This window comes from Pteropus vampyrus, unplaced genomic scaffold, assembly GCF_000151845.1.
Source record: "Pteropus vampyrus isolate Shadow unplaced genomic scaffold, Pvam_2.0 Scaffold79, whole genome shotgun sequence".
NCBI classification, from domain to species: Eukaryota; Metazoa; Chordata; class Mammalia; order Chiroptera; family Pteropodidae; genus Pteropus; species Pteropus vampyrus.
This window is the reverse complement of record NW_011888860.1, coordinates 1,271,290-1,288,732: the sequence shown is the minus strand read 5'-3', so window position 1 is coordinate 1,288,732 and position 17,443 is coordinate 1,271,290. Positions and strand designations below refer to the sequence as shown.

The 17,443-nt window shown below is 35.8% G+C and overlaps 1 protein-coding gene across 4 annotated transcripts in view; it reads right to left on the bottom strand.

The window, feature by feature from the left end:
• Window positions 1-15,887, bottom strand: part of NSUN7 (NOP2/Sun RNA methyltransferase family member 7) — a 38,676-nt gene extending 22,789 nt beyond the window's left edge. For 2 of the 4 annotated variants that reach the window (XM_023532215.1, XM_011362775.2), the window contains exons 1-7: window positions 15,482-15,643; window positions 14,780-15,178; window positions 8,201-8,259; window positions 7,683-7,813; window positions 4,756-4,908; window positions 4,239-4,422; window positions 2,918-3,128 (exon numbers count right to left, since the gene is read on the bottom strand). In XM_023532215.1, coding sequence (XP_023387983.1) covers window positions 2,918-3,128; window positions 4,239-4,422; window positions 4,756-4,908; window positions 7,683-7,813; window positions 8,201-8,259; window positions 14,780-15,089 — 1,048 coding nt within the window. In that variant the 5' untranslated portion in view covers window positions 15,090-15,178; window positions 15,482-15,643. Of the gene's footprint in view, window positions 1-2,917; window positions 3,129-4,238; window positions 4,423-4,755; window positions 4,909-7,682; window positions 7,814-8,200; window positions 8,260-14,779; window positions 15,179-15,481; window positions 15,644-15,754 lie in introns of those variants that run through there. The other 2 variants (XM_011362776.2, XM_011362777.2) reach the window with 2 other exon arrangements.
• Between the last annotated feature and the right edge of the window lie 1,556 nt (window positions 15,888-17,443).

Below are 17,443 nucleotides of genomic sequence, written 5' to 3'. Positions count from 1 at the left end.
TATATAGGAGGGAAATGGCTTTGGAGGCAGAAATATCAAGTTTGATTCCAATTTCACTATTTACTAGCTATGTGGTTAAATCTCTCAAAGCCTCTGTTTCCTTATCCGTAAAATGAGATAATAATGCCTATTTCACCTAGTGTGATGAAGACTGAAATTAAGTAGTTAAGCTTAGCATGATGCCTAGTCTACACTAAATGTTCAATAATGGTTATTTCCCTTTCCCATTTTTATCCCCTTTTATAGTCTATACTCCCCAGAAAAAAAAAATAGGTATCAGCAGTATTTATGAGGCACAGAAATTTAGCTTAAGGGGGTCTGCTCTCCCTCAAGTTATGATTCTCTATGCCCCTAACTTAAGGCCACCCCTCTACTTCCGCAATGGTTCCCATTTCCCTCACCTGCCAAGGAGTCACTCCTGAAATTGTCCCACCAACCCCATTCCTCTTGCCTGCTCAATTTTTCCCTATTCCTATTCTGTCTCTTTTGAAAAAATTTTTTTATCAAGTGGGCCTTTTCCTTTTTCCCATTTTTAACTTTTTATTGGAAACATTCAAACATATACAAAAATAGACATAATATGTAATAAATTCCCAAGTACTCATGATGGAGCTTCAATAGAGAACCATTCATGCCCAATCATGTTTCATCTATACCTGTACCCACTTCCATCACCCCCATATTATTTTGAATCTATAAATATTTCACCATGTATCTCTAAAAGATAAAAACTCCTTTTCAAATAAAGCCACATGAAATTTTTAAAGATAATTCCTTATTATATTCAAATAATAGCATCCAATCATGGCTCAAATTTCCCAAGTCACACGTTGAAAATGTTTTACGGTTTGTTTGAATCGAGATCTAAATAAGGTACACATGCTGCAATTGGTTGACATGTCTTATTTTAAACTTCTTTTTATAGGTTCCTTTTTCTTACCATTTATTTCTTAATGAAATTTGGTTATTTGTACTACCAGAGTTTCCCGCAGTCTGGATTTTGCTAACTGCTTCCCTAGAGTGTAGTTTCACATGTTCCTGTCTTCTATGCTTCCTATAAATTAGTAGTTGGATCTTTAGAAGCTTAATTAAATTCAGTGGGTATTTTTTTTTTTACTTTTCTTTATTCCTTTTTTTGTGTGTGAGGAAAGGGGAGCAAAACTACTTCACAAGTGGTATCATATTCATCAACTAATTTGCCTTCGTGGTATCAGCAAATGGGTTAAAATGTAATCACATGATAGTCCTTCCCTTATCCATGGTTTTGCTTGCCACAATTTCAATTACCTGTGGTCAAGCATGGTCCAAAAATACTAAATTTCCCCAACCATCAACATCATCTGCTCCTGACATCCAACCATTGACATTGTCATGGCTCGATGATCCAGGATCACCTAAAGCAGAAGATCCTCCTCTGACATTGCCAGGTCGTTAGTAGCCTAATGCTACATCACAATGCCTACATTACTCACCTCACTCCGTTTCAGAATAGAGGTATTTTATCATCTCACATCTCATCACAAGAGGAAAGGTGAGTACAGTACAATAAGATATTTTGAGAGAGGGAGACCACGTCCATATAACTTTATTACAGTATTGTTCTATTTATTATTAGTTATTGTTAATCTCTTACTGTGCCTAGTTTATAAGTTAAACTTTATCATCAGTATGAATGTATAAGAAAATATACTATACATAGGGTTTAGTCCAATCTGTGGTTTTAGGCACCCACTGGGAGTCTTGGAACATACCCTCTATGAGTAAGGGGGGGACTACTGTATTCTGATTCTATCATCCCTTTTTCATTTATTACCTGGAATACTTCTAAAAGGAGAAACTTCTTTTCTTCTACTGCTTGGTTACACAGTGATTCCTATTTTCCCTTGTTAACTAGGTAAAAGGTGGTCAACTACTTGAGAACTCTAATGTGTACACAAGTAATTAACTGCAGAGTAGCCACTACCCACTATGGCTGAGAGAAAATTGAAGAAGGAACTTAGAAAGTCCGAGGAGTGGGGCTCCTGCAAAGCTAAGATTTAGATCTCTGAGAAGAGGGCAAGGCTAACACTGCTAGGACTCTTGCATGGCCACCACAGTCTTGCAGTCTTGCAATGTCTCTCTAGCACCTCCTAATGGCAGAGCCTAGTATTGAGCCAGCAGCAGAGAAATGGAGTATGCAGAGTGTAGTTCCAGTCTCACAAAGTATGGCAAAGTGTGGGTTTGGGGCTAAGAAGCAATAATGTAATTCCTGGCCAGCCTCTGAATCCAGTTTTTCTTGATTCTTATCCCACTTCTCTAGTGGATCCTTTGCTAGATCCCTCTTATTCAACTTCCTGACATCTAAGTTACATGTTCAACTTTAGAGATTAACTAATTTTCCAAAGTAGTACAAATTTATAATCCCACCAACGTTGAGTATTGCCGATGCCCCATCCACAAAGCAAAACAAAAATCTGTCAAAAGTTTTTTTAGTTTTTCAGCCTCATTGAGCCTATAATAAGATGTTATCTTTAGTACCAGCATGATCCAATGAAAAACTTTTTAAAAATAAGAAGCCTAAGGGACTTAGCTTCTAATCCTAGATATTATCTTTGTCTCTTAAGCATTGCAATGACTGTGCTCTTATTTATTAAAAGACGATCATTTCTACCACCCACTTTAACTAATTGTTTGAACCTAAAAGCTAACTATCAAAAGTATACCAAAGTGCCAATATGTTCATTAATTTAAACTGAAGTTGTTTAACCAATATTAAGCAATAAGAACAGACTGATATAATATGGATTAGTGAGGATTTTAAGCGTATAGTTTTTATATATAGTTTTTTCATCACTAAAAAATAACAAATTCAAACATTTTGAATATTTCTAAATCTTGCAAAACATTAATTATCAAACGAATAAATATTTGTACATACTTTTACATCCCATTTTTGTAAAAAGGTTCTTCAAGTCAGGATGCTTAGCTTGTGATTGTACTCCACACACAAATATTTTTGAGGTATTATTATTCGTTAAGATTGACATATGGGCAACTGTATACCACGAACCGGTATTGACCATTAAGATATCATCATCCATATTTAATAAAGCCTTTACAGAATGAACAGCAAGACTTCGAGACTTGTCCTACAAGATAACGGTATGATTAGAATTTCAAAAGGTTTGACTAAAAGCATGAACTGACTTCTTTTTGCCTTAGATGAAGAAAGTACTTGGAGGAATCTTGAAGATATACCCTAACCCATTTTACTATAAAACATCTTAATACATGTTAAAATACAATGTTAGCAAACTGATAGAAATTGATTTAAAACAAAATACCTAACTTTGTTTAAATTATGACTGTTGTCATTTAACTTTTATGTAGTGATAAGGCAATGCCAAAATCCCAAAAATATGTGATTAATAGATTAATGATTTCCTTCCTTAGCTCCCATTTTTATCCATTCATGAAAACCCACTCATCTGCTACTGCCATTCTTTCTTCCCCACTATGCTGTCATCCAAATTGCTACTAGTTCACAGAGATTAAAAGCTTGTTGACAAGTGTATAAAAGGGGGCTAGACAGATGGGGATTCTGCAGTTGATCTCAGTGCTCAATAGGGTGTCACTATAACATAAGGCCAAGAGATTCTGCCCAAGAATATGGGTGCAGTGAAGGGATAAACCTTAGAAGACTAAGGTGAATGACATAGAAATTGGAATCTAAGGACATAGAAATTAATTTAACTTAATTTTTGGACCTTTTATCTTTCATTTTATTGAAACCACATTATACCGCACATTTTCTTCCTCATTGATAGACATTATATTCCTCTTACAATTAAAGCTGTAAGACTATATTAAAGAGATAATGGGAAAGTATTACATATTGCATTTTCAAATGCAGGAAGGCACTAGCATCTTCTCCAGAGATGGAAGAAAGAAAAGATATTCTTGTACCTTCTCTTGAATCTTCCCTTGAGAGAGAAAAATATAGCTGGCGGGAACACAAGTCTCCCATCTATGAAATCTGGGGAGAATAGGTTTCTTACAACTTCACGAGACAAAGATGCCAAAGTATAATAAGAACACTGATTGTAGAAATATTAACTTTATTCAAGGTAAAAATGAGAGCTTATAAACTTCCCTGATAATCTATAAAAAATATAATCAGTGTGTTAGGGTTTAAGTGGAGGGATTCTTTGGATAAGTAGGATTATTGAAAATCACAATGAATGTAAATGTTAACTTACCTGAAATATCAGTTTATAATCTTTAAAAAGATCTATATTTAGAAGATCATTTTTAAGATGAGATGGAAAAATTAAGACATCATAGCAATGTTGGTCCACAGCAAAGATTTTATCATCAATATGCAGTACAGATTTAACTTTATTATAGCCTTTTTTCTTCAAACTATGAAAAACTTCTTCAGGGCTGTAAATATACAATATTAGGTTGTAATTAAAATACATTAAAAATGTATTTAGCACTAGCATCTTTTTCCTACAATAAAAATATTACTGCATATAGTGCATCTAATGGAACTTACAATTTTAGCCAATAGTGAGTTAAAAAATCAAAACAGAAAAGTTATCATATTTATGTAATTACTTTTGGTAATTCGGTGGTAAGATCCTGACTAAACTATAATTCTCCAATACTCCCCCAGATGTGGCCCCACCCATTAAAAAGGTAATATTTCTTACCACGTTATTTTGAAAGGTTAGCAATTTAAAATATGAATAAAGAATCTGATTAAACTCTTACCTGATTTTACAAGTATTTATCCAAGCATAAAGTGGTAAAGTGGAGGCCCTTAGTTCCTGGTTCCTAACTGTTTCTGGAAGAATGTTGTAAATTGAAAGGGCATCATGTTTGATTCGACATCTTGCCAATGCTGCAGCCAATTTTGTCTTAAAACTAGAGACAGAAAATTCATTCTTGGTAACACTGCATTCAAGACTAAAATATTCCACTAAAAATGTTAACAAATTAAATATTAACAGATTTCAATTTTTAACAATCCTTCAATCATTCTATTTCAAATCTTGGTAGTCTAAAATAAAAATGTGCCATATTTGAAAATAGAAATCTAATAATCCTGCTTCCTTTTTTTTGGTTTTTGCTGCCCCTGTATAGTTGTGCATCTCTTCAGATATTTATATCAATTATGGATTGACAGATCTGATGTAGTAAAAGAGATAGGATTTAGAGTCAGACAAATCTGAAGTTAAATTTAGGTTCTGTCAATTACTAGCTGTGTGACTTCAAGATGGCAACAATGTAGTCTTGATAAGATTAAAAACCTTTCATGAATCTGTATCAAACCCTTCCCAGTACTGATAATCTCATGTCTCAAAGTTCCAAATAACAGAAAAGAAACACAAGAATTGGTTAGCATCGCCATGAAGACCCAATCATTTTTCTTGATCTCATAGCCCAAATTTTTAAAAATGAGAATATGGGACTTAATTGACCCATATTTAATCATTTTCACAGTAGAAATCTAATTGAATAATAAATCACAAGGACAACCTTGAATGAGAAATAGGGAAGAGATGCCACAAGAGTCGAGTACAACCAGAGTGGTGTGTGTGGCTGCGCAAAGTAGTGTATGTGCCTGCCAAAAGCCTAACAAAATCAAGCTTATTATCTATCTACTCAGTAGAATGAGAATTTTTCACCTAAGAATATGTGAATATGCATACTTGCATGAGAGAGTGGAGAGTGGGGAGGAGAAGGAGAGAGGGAGAGAGAGGGAGAGAATGAACACAGGGGTACTTGGGGAGGATAGAAAGGGTTATCAAACATTAAGCCTTCAAGGGCTATGATAAAATAAGATTTGTGTAATGTTATGTCCTAATGTCACAGAATTACAGTAAGGGATACTAAAAACAATTACATAATACATTAACATACATCAAAGAATAAATTAATATAAAGGAGGTGAGTTACTGTTCTATATTATATATGAGTACAGGCTATTTTTGATTTAACAGTCTTTCCAAATACTTACATAGTTCAGTAGCATTACCATAATTAATACTACTGACTGAATTATTTAATCATGAAACAGATTAGTGTATGAAGCCTAGAAAAATATACATGTTGTATATACGGGGTGAGTACAAGAAAAAATAATTTTCAAAATTTCCAGATAGCAAATTTCAAACTCTAAATTTTATTATAATTTAATCACACAGAAATAAAGTATATATACAGTTATACAGATTTTTATATAAATATACAATATCAGATTGAGGACAAAGGTCAAATCTAAATGCTATTAGGATAACTAGACATACTACTTGTGTAAATGAAATATCCTGTAGTTACTAAAAAAACTTCTTCCATAGCTGTAAGGCAGACTGCACTGATAAAAATGGAAGCAAAAATAGGCTTTTCCAACATTCTTGATCCAGAAGTCCATCTCCTGCTACAATTCGAATGTTATCACAGAAAGTTGCTCAATTATCTTTTACCAGCATTCCTGTTGTACATATAGCCAGAGCTTTCTTTTTGTATATTAAATTGTAGTTATGTAATTCCTAATCTTAAACATCTCACAAATATCTCACGGCTACAACTGACATGGGATATGACTGTGTCATACCTTTAATCTTCCAGAGTACTTCAGCCAAGCCTCACTATCCTAAGTAGAAAGAGTAATAGCATATAAATGGTTAAAGCTTGGGCACTGGAGTCAGCCTTCCTGAAATTTAAATTCTGGCTACTGCCCTTTCTAGGTCTACGGCATTAGATAGGTTCCTTTCTGTGCTTCAATTTTCTCAGTTGTAAAAATACAGTTTGGTAACGGCATCCACCTCATAAGGCTGTTATGTAAAGAGCTTCTTGTAACAGTAATTAATACATATTAAGTGCTCAATAAATGTAAGCTATTAACATTACTCCATTACCTGAGTCCTTTGGTCTGAGCCTTCAATGATTTAAATGAAACTACTTGAATTTCTCATAACAATACAAAATTGGATATCCTACTGACAACTGTTTCAAATTATTCACTAGGTAAAAGTCTTCCTACAATATTGTTGTTGTTGCTATATTGTGAGTTCCATTAAGCAACAGCATAATAACAAAAGCTCTAACAACAGTAGCGCTTAACATTTATTGACCGTTTACTATGCGTCTGGCTCTAACCTAAGCATTTTACATACATTAATTTAATTAGTTCTCTCCGCCAATTTTAATTGTTATCGCCATAGTAGGTTTCTGCTGATATTTAGGATAAACGACAAAACAAAATGAAAACATATTAGTTTGTTCTTAACTAAACAAAAGTTTTCAATTTGGCAAAGCAGTGGGTTCTTATCTACTTTTGGAATTTTCTCATTTGATACATTATTTTTTTAAAGAGCTATAAACAAAGCCAAGTAAATAATAGCTGTTTCAAATGAAGTTTAATTTCAGTATGTGCTAAAATTACTAGGAATTTTTCATAATTTTCCAAATACTTACAAATTGGATCTTGCAATTCAAGATTTCAAAAACAATTTGATTTTAAACAGAATATTTAACCTGTTCAAGACTATAAAGGAACTTAAGAAACTTAGGAACTTTTATGTTTTTCTCTATAACTTTTAACACTTACCTACACATTATACTGCATAGAATTTTACCAATGAAAATAATAATAAAGATTTCATATAAAACATCCTTTTCACTTTTATAGTTACCTGTTAAGAAGGTTCTCTACTTCTTGAACTTCTGCTACGGACTCTTCGTTATCAGAAAGGAAACGAGCTTGAAATTTTCTATCTTGAAAATCATACAGCATCACAATAATTAGACTGCTCAAATGATCTGGCTACCAAGGGGAAACACACATGAAGAAAAGTATTCAAACAATATCTAATAGCAATAATTTCCATTTCATTATTTTCATAAGAGAGCCAGGAAGATGACTATTTTTACATAGTCTGGTTGGATTGAGAGTTAAAGACTTCAAAACAGAAAAAAAATAAAAAGTCCAGTAAAAACTTAACCTTTCAAAATAGACAATTTTGGGTATGTTCATCAAAATGAAAGGACTAAAGTCAGTCTTAGAAGTATTACAAGTAGGAAAGAGTTAAGGATATATTTTGAAGAAGTCTCAGCTTTAAGCAAATTAGTTATGACTTAAATCTGAAAGCTTTTTAGTACTTTCTAAATAACAATCATGAGACCGCTAATGATATAAAAGTTGTCTACTTACTATTGTGGTACTTGGGAAGATATAGCTATCTATTAATATAGTTTCTAAAATATCTTGATCTGCAAAACAAGAAAAATGTCTGTTACTGAATATACTAAAGCTGAAAATAAAAGTTTTGGAATCAAAATACACTTTAGACAAAACACTTTTACTTTCATATCTGAAATATACCTCAATTCTTGAAAAAGATTTAAATTATAATGACATGATGAAATATTTGTAATCTTTATAAATCCTGGATCCTTATGACCCATGCTCCACATGGAATCAGTCAAAGGCATATTATCTGAATAGTTCAAGTATTAATAAAGAAATTCCAATCTTTATGTCTTTTGAAAAATATCAAAACAAATCTAATTCATAATGTCTTATCCTTTTTATGTGTTACTGGATTCAACTTGCTAATATTTTATTTAGGATTTTTGTTCTGTTTATGCTCATGAGAGATGTTGATCTATAATTTATTTTTTTGTAATATCCTTGTCAATGTTGGAATTAGTGTTATGCTGGCCTTATAAAATGAGTGGGAAAAGTTCTATTCTCTTGAAGAATTTGTGTTACATTGGTATTATTTCTTAGTTTGTAGAATTCACTACTGAAGACACTGATAAGATAAAATGACACTTAATCTAAGACCCAAATGACAATGAGCTAATAATTTGCCATGTAAAAAGCATTCCAAGCAGAGGGATAACTGCAAAGGTACTAAGTGGAAACAAATGAATATACTTAAAAATCTCCACAGGATACAAGTATTCCTTTCGCTATAACTACTTAAGCTATATATACATCATATACCAAATGCTTTAATCAGTGGAACAGTAAGCTAGGCTAGCTTCAATTCATTCAGCATTTACAGGACACCTACCATATGCACATTCAATTTCAGTTTTGATTTAGGAGATGGGAAAACTAAGAAGTGACTAACTTGTGAGCACAGACTCCAGTTTTCATAGGAAGTCCTTTGGGAATCATTATCCATATTTTAGCTACCAATTATGGCTATATTGTACAAGATAATATCCCCATTTCACTTATAAGGAAGATGAAGTTTAGAGTTTCATACCCTTAGTACTTGCAAACCGATTCCTATCTACTTCATAGTTTCTCAGCATGAGTCCCAATTTTGTCACAGTATATAGAGGCATCATAAGAATGAAGGACTTCTAAGATAGCAGACTTGCACAGGCTGTAGAACTTTGAGCAATGGAGAGGCAGAATGAATGTAAAGAAAACAAAACACGATTTTGCCAACACTGGATTTTTTCCTCCTCGGGTTCTTGTCAAATACCATCTTCGGACTGCCTTTGATATTGTACAGAATGAATTACTTTTGTATATGTACAATTAACATAACATTTTGCATAGTAATATCCACGTTAATAATAGTTGCATACTTTTGATAGTACTTTCTATATGCTAGACATTGTTCCAAGTGCTTTCCATACATTAATTCATTTAATTCTCATAACAACCTTATGATTGAGGTATCATCGTTAACCTATTTTACAGATTGGGAAATGAGGCACAGAATGGTGAAGTAAGATGTTCATAGTAACACAGCAAATTGCAGATCAGGGGTTGAAATCCAGACAATCTGGCACCAAAGTGCATGCTCTTCATAACACAGTGCTGCCTTTCCTTATCTTACTTTTCTAAGAAACCAGAGTGGCTAAATAAAACACTGCTGATGCCTGATCTGGGTAATCAGGACTTACTTGAAGATCGTAAATCTTGCCTATCCTAGTTCAGCGCAATAGCTCCATAGCTCCAATTGTCTCTTGTCCCCCACTAATTAAAGCCTTTTCTCTTTAATCTGTTGAAGGGAACTCTTAATTCCTATTCCTCATGTTTTCAATGTGGAAGGCCTTCCCTAGAGAAATATAGCTGGACTCTTCCAACCCCTTACCACTTCCTATGAAAGAAAAATTGAGTTTGATTGGTGAAACTGGAAAAAGGGACTAGAGTGCACCTCTCACCTTCCTCCCTCCCTCTCTCCCTCTCTTCCTTTCTCTCTCCCCATCCATCTACTCCCCTCTCTGCCAGCTTATCTGCAGGAGGGATACATGAATTCCAGGCTGCTCTTTGCCACGTTTCTTCTGCGAGTTGGGGTGGAGGGGTTTGAGCTTCTTCAGCTGAGCCTTGTCAGTGGTCTCCAAACTTTCTGGCACCAGGGACCAGTGTTCCTATGAGAATCGAATGTCTGATGATCTGAGGTAGAGCTGAGGCAGTGATGCTAGTGCTGAAAAACGGCTGCAAATACAGACGAAGCTACACTTGCTCAACAGCTGCTCACTTCCTGCTGTGCAGCGCAGTTCCTAACAGGCCTGAGGCCCCAGGGTTGGGAACCCCTGGGTTAGATAGAAGTCTCTAATTCAGAAGTAAAGTATTTGCAAGCCACTTGATTGGAGATCTAAAGCCATATCCCCAAACATCTTTTCCCTCTCTCTCAACTGGTTCCAAATGAAGGGAGAGTGCTATTTATAGGACCCCTAAAACTCACATAGTCCATCTGGTCATCCTTTCCATTCTGGAAGAAAAATGGAAGATGTTTCTTCTTTTGACTCTCTCCTAGGTTCTCCCTCTCTATTTTTATTATGTATTCATAGTTTCCTTCATAGGAGGGACCTCTAGAACCTTCACTTCAAGAATGTCAAGGCCCTCCTATGATTGTAAGACATAGATAGGGTTTTATATGTATGGAAGGAGGGAACCAACAAAATTATTCAAGTCTTTTTGGCAAAATTAGTAAGAGCCACTAACATTTTTGAAAGAATATCTGAGAGAAGTAAATACCAGGGAAAACAAACTGGCATCACCAAATACAAAATCGTTATACAGTTAAAATGAAACAATGTAGAAACAAACAAACAAAAAAAAACTAGAATTAGGCATGAGATTGCTATTCTACCATCATTTCGAACAGATAAAACACTTTCTCTTTTTATCTTTCTTCCTGCTCAGTATCATTTAATCTCTTCTCGTGCTTCCCTCAAATTTTCACCTGCATCATTTAATCTCTTCTTGAACTTCCCTCAAATTTTCACCTGCATCATTTAATCTCTTCTTGAGCTTCCCACAAATTTTCACCTGCAAAATGAGAACCTTCCATCTCAAGGGACTGGTATATCAAATGATATAAATTGTTTTGTGAATTAGAAAGAGCTGTGAAAATATAAGTTATTATTGTCATTCAAGAAAATTGCTTTTAACCTCTTAGGGTGACAACCAGAGCTAAAGAGGTTATTGATCTAGATCATTTTTCTAATAATTCACTGTGCAATCAAGAATTAACTAAGCAGACCGGGGTGGCCAAACCTTGCACATTCCAAAAAAACGGTTTTGCCCTTGATATAACCTCTATAAACCGTTAGAATATCTTGCCGTCTGATACAAGTCTTTTTCACCTAGGGCCTTGGGCAACATGGTATCAGTTTGACTTCAGGAAAAAGAGAGATCAAGGTCAGCCACAGGGCTCTCCTTGTTTTTACATGACTGATCCCCAACAAAAACCCGAGACAGTGGCTTGGGTGAGCTTCTCTGGTTGGCAATACTTCGTGTGTGTTGTCATACATTGTTGCTGGGAGAATTAAGCACCATCCATATGATTCCATTGAGAAGAGACAATAGGAAGCTTGAATCTGGTCTCTCCTGGACTCTACCATATATACCCTTTTCTGGTGCTGATTTACTCTCTAACCTTTCACTGTAATAACCATGAGTATAACAGCTTTGCTGAGTTCTCTGAGTCCTTGTGAAATCACTGACCCTAAGGGTGTCTTAGAGACTCCCAACTACAATTACTAAATCCTAAAACCATAACCAAACCATACATTAAGCATTTACAAGGTTTTTCACTGACAGGTTAGATGATTCTGAAATGACCAGGTTAATGCCACAGCCAGTTCCTGGGACTCAATGTTCACCAACTACCACATACCGCTAGAGAGGTTAGAGAAAGAATTAGCCCAGGAATAAGATAAAAAATTTCAGGGACATTTCTTTCCTCAAAGTTTTTTATTTTTTCCTTTATTTGTTGTTCGTTAATTTATTTTTTAAGAAATCCTTTTGCCAGTTTTTTTTTTTTAATATTTAGTATTCCTTGAAACATCCAGAGATTCTTTGAAAAAATAAATTAGCTGCTAGTACTTTACTTCTTTACAGAAGTCAAACAATAGGAATAGGCTACTCTTCATTACCTCCTTTAGCGGAAAAGTGATCTTAGGGCTATTTAGTAACACAGGAATAATGGCTGTCTTTACTTCAAAAAACATTATACCAAGCCCTTTAAACCTTTAAAAGGTTAATCAGATAAATATACTCTCTGCATATACACAAAGAGGGACATCAACAAAGGAGCAAACAATAAAAGTGAAAAACATAAAACACAACTAAAGGAATATACTTAACACTTGTATAATTAAGGAATTTTTTGTCATTTTTTTCTTCCCCTTGTATTTCCTAAAAAAAAAAAAAAATAGTAATATGATCAAATTACCTGTTCACAAAATCACTAATAAAAGGGACCATTACCCAAGCTTTCTTTAACTTGTACATTAACCTTTACAGCTTTGCTGCTCCTAAAAAAACCTGAGGAAAGAAATCCTGAGGTTTTTTTTCTGAACGGTGATTCTCTGAACTTATACTATATAAACCAAATGTGAGTTAACAAAATATCATGTGAAAATATTGATAAAACACTAATAAATGCAGAAAGTAAATGTGAAATAAATGATAGCTTCCAATATTTTAAAGCAAAATATCAGGCTCTTAATTATTTTGGAAAACCACTGCATTTAGGAATTCTGGTTTTATTCCATTTGAACATTCAGATGTTATATAGATAATTCAAGCAATATATTATTATTGTAAGAAAGTATCTGTACCAATTAAACACCAAAGCCAACTTATTTTAGAATTGGAAGTTATAAAAATGAACATTTCAAACAAAAGCAGGTTTGTAAAGGCAATAATTTATCTAAATGGGATTTTCTGGGTCATTGAAAAATATCAAGTAGTAATAAGACCCTTTCATAAAACAAAAATAAAGATTGAAAGAAAAAGATAAATCTTCTACACACATGACCATAGCATGACCATCTAGTTAGTACATAATTTTTCATAAAATAATTTCAAGCTTTTAGAATTGATTTCTAAAGGTAAGATTCAATATTCTATTAAGAAAACAAATTGTCTATAATAGAGTTTTGGCATTAACATTAAATACCAACTAATCAACATATATGCCCAGTCTGCATTTCATTCTTGCAAGGAGAAATAGAAAAATGTTCATTTGACTGATTATTTAAAGTGCAACACTTTGGTTGGTCTTTAAAAGTACATTTTTTAAAGGGGGTGTAGGGAAGGAATGAAACAATCTGAAAGATTAAATTGGAGGAGGAAAAATGATTAAAACAGATTTTAAAAGAAAAAAGAAAATCACAAGCCAAAGAAACAAAGAAAATTAAAGAGAAGTTGCCTCTTAACATAAAACAAATTCTTCTGTTAACAAATTCCTGGCTTCAGAGTTGAACTACATCATCTCTGCAGACAACCAGAAATATAAATCATGTCTAAGAAACTAATGGGACATTTGAACTCAACTAAACAACTTTTAACTACCTATGTGCAAGGATGGGCGAGTCCCAGTAAGTATTAATACTAAAAATGTATATGCAAATGAGTGTTGCACTTTCAAAGTGTTTCTTTATAAGCCATATGCTCATTTCAATATGCTGCTAATACTCCAAACATTTCTGGAACTTCTCTTTAGAACTATATTGAGTCAGTTTACAAACCAATATAAACTTTAGGGTTTAAATTATAGTATACTGTACTATATTATATTAATATAGTATAATTATAACTAGTACAAAAACAAATGCCCCAGGCCATGTTACTGCTTACTTTTAGAAAAACATTTGGTTCTGCCCCAGGGTCAGCTCCACACTCAGAAGCTGTTAATTAACCATCACTGAGGGACTCCGAAACATTGCATCTCAAATCATAGAAGCAAATCAAAAAGAGAATTTATGAAAGTTTGGAGGAATAAATTCACAAGCTCCCAAAATTAAAGCTAATGGCTATGAATGGGACCGTCTTTATTGGGGTTGATTTAATTTTGTTATTTTAAATATATTGCACCTTTTCTTTGTATGCCATCTGTTTCTCTCCCCCGCCCCTTTACTGGTTTTTATATCTGTGAAAGTTCACACACTAAAATACAAGATGTAAATATAGAGAATGGAAAATAACCCAAGGACAGAGAGATAAACTGTATTTGGATACTTCAATGGATTCTTGTACTTCCTGCTAATGGAATTGTTTCCTTGTTCAATTTAATGGCTGTGAATTACATGTAAGAACAAGGCACTAAGCAAAATCTACAGTGAAAACCAGGCTTGAAAGAGCTTGTTTTACTGGAACTCTCCTAATTCCTTAACATTTGCAACTGACCAAAGATATGCATATGCCTGAAAACAAAATATGATGTGTAAGAGGGGGCGAAAAGGGGGGACTGCACTCCACAAATCCTGTCATTTTCGTTTAGTGCTGATCTTCAAGACTGGTACTACTCACATTTCAGGGCACTGAAAGCCAACTCATAGGATAAACGCTGCAAGGACTCATCCTCAGACTCGGACGAGGACCGCAGGGGTTCATTCCCATACTTTATTAAGACTTTCTCTGGTGACTTTTCGATTCGAATACCCTGAAAGATGTTTGCTGCCATAACGTAAACAGAGTCCGGATAACCAGTTTTTTCGAGTAAACCAGGTGAGTTTTTTTCGCTGGATGTTGCGTCATCTGACAGTGCCAGGGAAGCGAGTTTGGAGATCTCTTCTGTATTTTCGCTGGAAAACTGCAGTTCATTGGTGGAGTTTAACATGTTTGCCCCTTGACTTGTTGGTAACTCAAGCTTGAATTACAATTCAGATGTTCCAGGAAATGGTTGTCCTTGTACCGTAAGCATCGTCTCTGTTCAAAGAAAAGGTTATCTCAGTAAATCACTATTTCCGCAGGACCACACCTGGTGGCCCACTCTATTGTGGCCTTACCGACTAAGAGGTGGCATTTACTGGCCCATCTGACCATTAAATATTTTGAGCTGGACAAGCTCCAATGAAACCTCCACACATTCAAAAAGGAAGAGAGGTGGAGACGGCTTGGGAATCGCCTCCGAAGCAACGGGAGACGCTTCTTCCCTGGCCGGTTTGGGGGCAGAGCTCTTCAGTGAGCCGCGTTTTCGGCTCCACGGGCGGGACGCGAATCCTCCCTTACCCCAGAGGGCGGATGTTTCCCGGGGCTTTGGGGACGGAGACGCGGCAGCCGCTGCACTTCGGGCACCGAAGGCTGGTGTCTGAAACAGTGCCCTCGGGAGCCCCGGGATGGCGGAGCGGCGACGGCGACCCGCTAAGGCCGTTTGGCTCAAATACAGCCTCACCCACCCGCCGGGTTCGGGGCGGAGGGACGGGGGGTGGGGGGGCGCGGGGAGCGGGAAGGGTCGTGGCCTCCGGCGCTCCCTTCGCTCCGGTGCCCGGAAGGAGGACTCGCCTCAGGGCTTCGCCAGGCCACGCGCTGTCCCTCTTCGCGGACGTGGCGGCGGAGCCGGGTGGCGCGAGGTGGAACACGGGGCCAGGGGACGCGCTCAGGCCGCCGCCGAAGGTAGGCCTCTTAAGTCTCCGGCAGCTCCCGCCCCGCCCAGTACCCGGGTCTCTATGGCAACCGACAGGCGAGCGGATGCGCCCGAGGGCCAGTCACGCGGGATTTGGCCGGTGCCGCCTCTCGCTGAGCGAGTTGCTTGTCCTCTGTTTTGGGGATACCTGTGCCAGCGCCACCTGTCCCCGTAGTCCAAGACCGTTTGTACTGCTGTATCGCACGATCCTGAGGGTCCTCGACTTCCCCCGAATCACAGCGGTCCCTCTTTCCCGACACATCCCCTACGTTCTCCTTGAAAGCCAGAATTTTTTTGTATCTCTGACAACGCCTAACTTAGCAGGTTTAGCGGGGGGAGGGGCACAGGAAATGTTAAAACAGATGAGAATAGAACTGCTGAAGAAAAGAGAAAAATAAAAAGACGAGCCTACTTTATTTCCGTGTTTTTTAGAACAATACATTTAATGTTAGACAGACTCTTTAGGGGTAAGTCGTTTAAAGATCTTTGCTCATTTAAGACCGCCTCCCTCCTTTCCAGAAGCTGCTCGCGAAGAATGGCGTTGCTGAAATGGACCTTCAAAAGATCGAATTCTCCCCACTCTCCAAATTATAGAATGGAACTAGGAAAGTAAACCTCCCCAAAGGGTTTTAATATGGCTAATTTTTGAGAGCCCTAGAGTGAAGTCTGCATCAAAGAAAAATCAGCTGTGTTCATTCTTAAACGTAGTAGAAAAATGGAATAACCAAATTACTAAAATGTAAGTTTTCTATTGAGTTTATGTGCGTTTAAAACACTTCATTAATGGCCTTTTTAACCTGTTTTGTTATTTTCAAAGTTTATGTTCAAAAACTGAAAAGGAAAAGAAAACATTGCCTTTTTTTTCTATTGCCACTTTGAAACTTCTCCAGTAAATTTCAGTAGATATGGTAGTCTAATGATTTTAATACGAGTAGGAATATCTAGAGCCTGTTTGCATGCACACTAATTTCTCTTACAGTAAAATTCAAGGAAAATGCAAACGTGAATACATGAAGGTCATGCAATGAAATGTAACATGTATATACAGGCATTTCTTGCCTGATCTAGAAAAACTTTTTGTAAAACAGAATTGGGCATTGGATTACAGAAGAAATTTGACAAATTACGTTTCAAGTTTTAAGTGGAAAAAACATTAAATTCTTCAAAATCTATAAAATAGATGCTAATATCTATTTAAAAGAAAAATAATCTGCTAGATACTTGGTCTCCATTTTCTCTATAAGGCAAAAGGAACCAAAGACTGCAAGTTGAATGAAGTTCTCAATTCTGGACTGAGATCAAACAAAGTCATAGGATAAGCTTACCAAGTACAAGACCCAAACTTAGCAAAAAGCATGCCAAATATACTTAAGTCCAACTACTTTGTAGAAGTGGTCCAATCTAGAAAATAAACGTAATTTACATATACACTAACATCAGTTATGGTCAAGGATTATAAATTGTGTTCTCTAGTAGTCCTTCCCACGATGTGTTAAATAGGAAGGGATAGACTTTGACATTTGATAAACTTACCTCTGTGTAATCTTAGGCAAGTCCTTAACATCCTT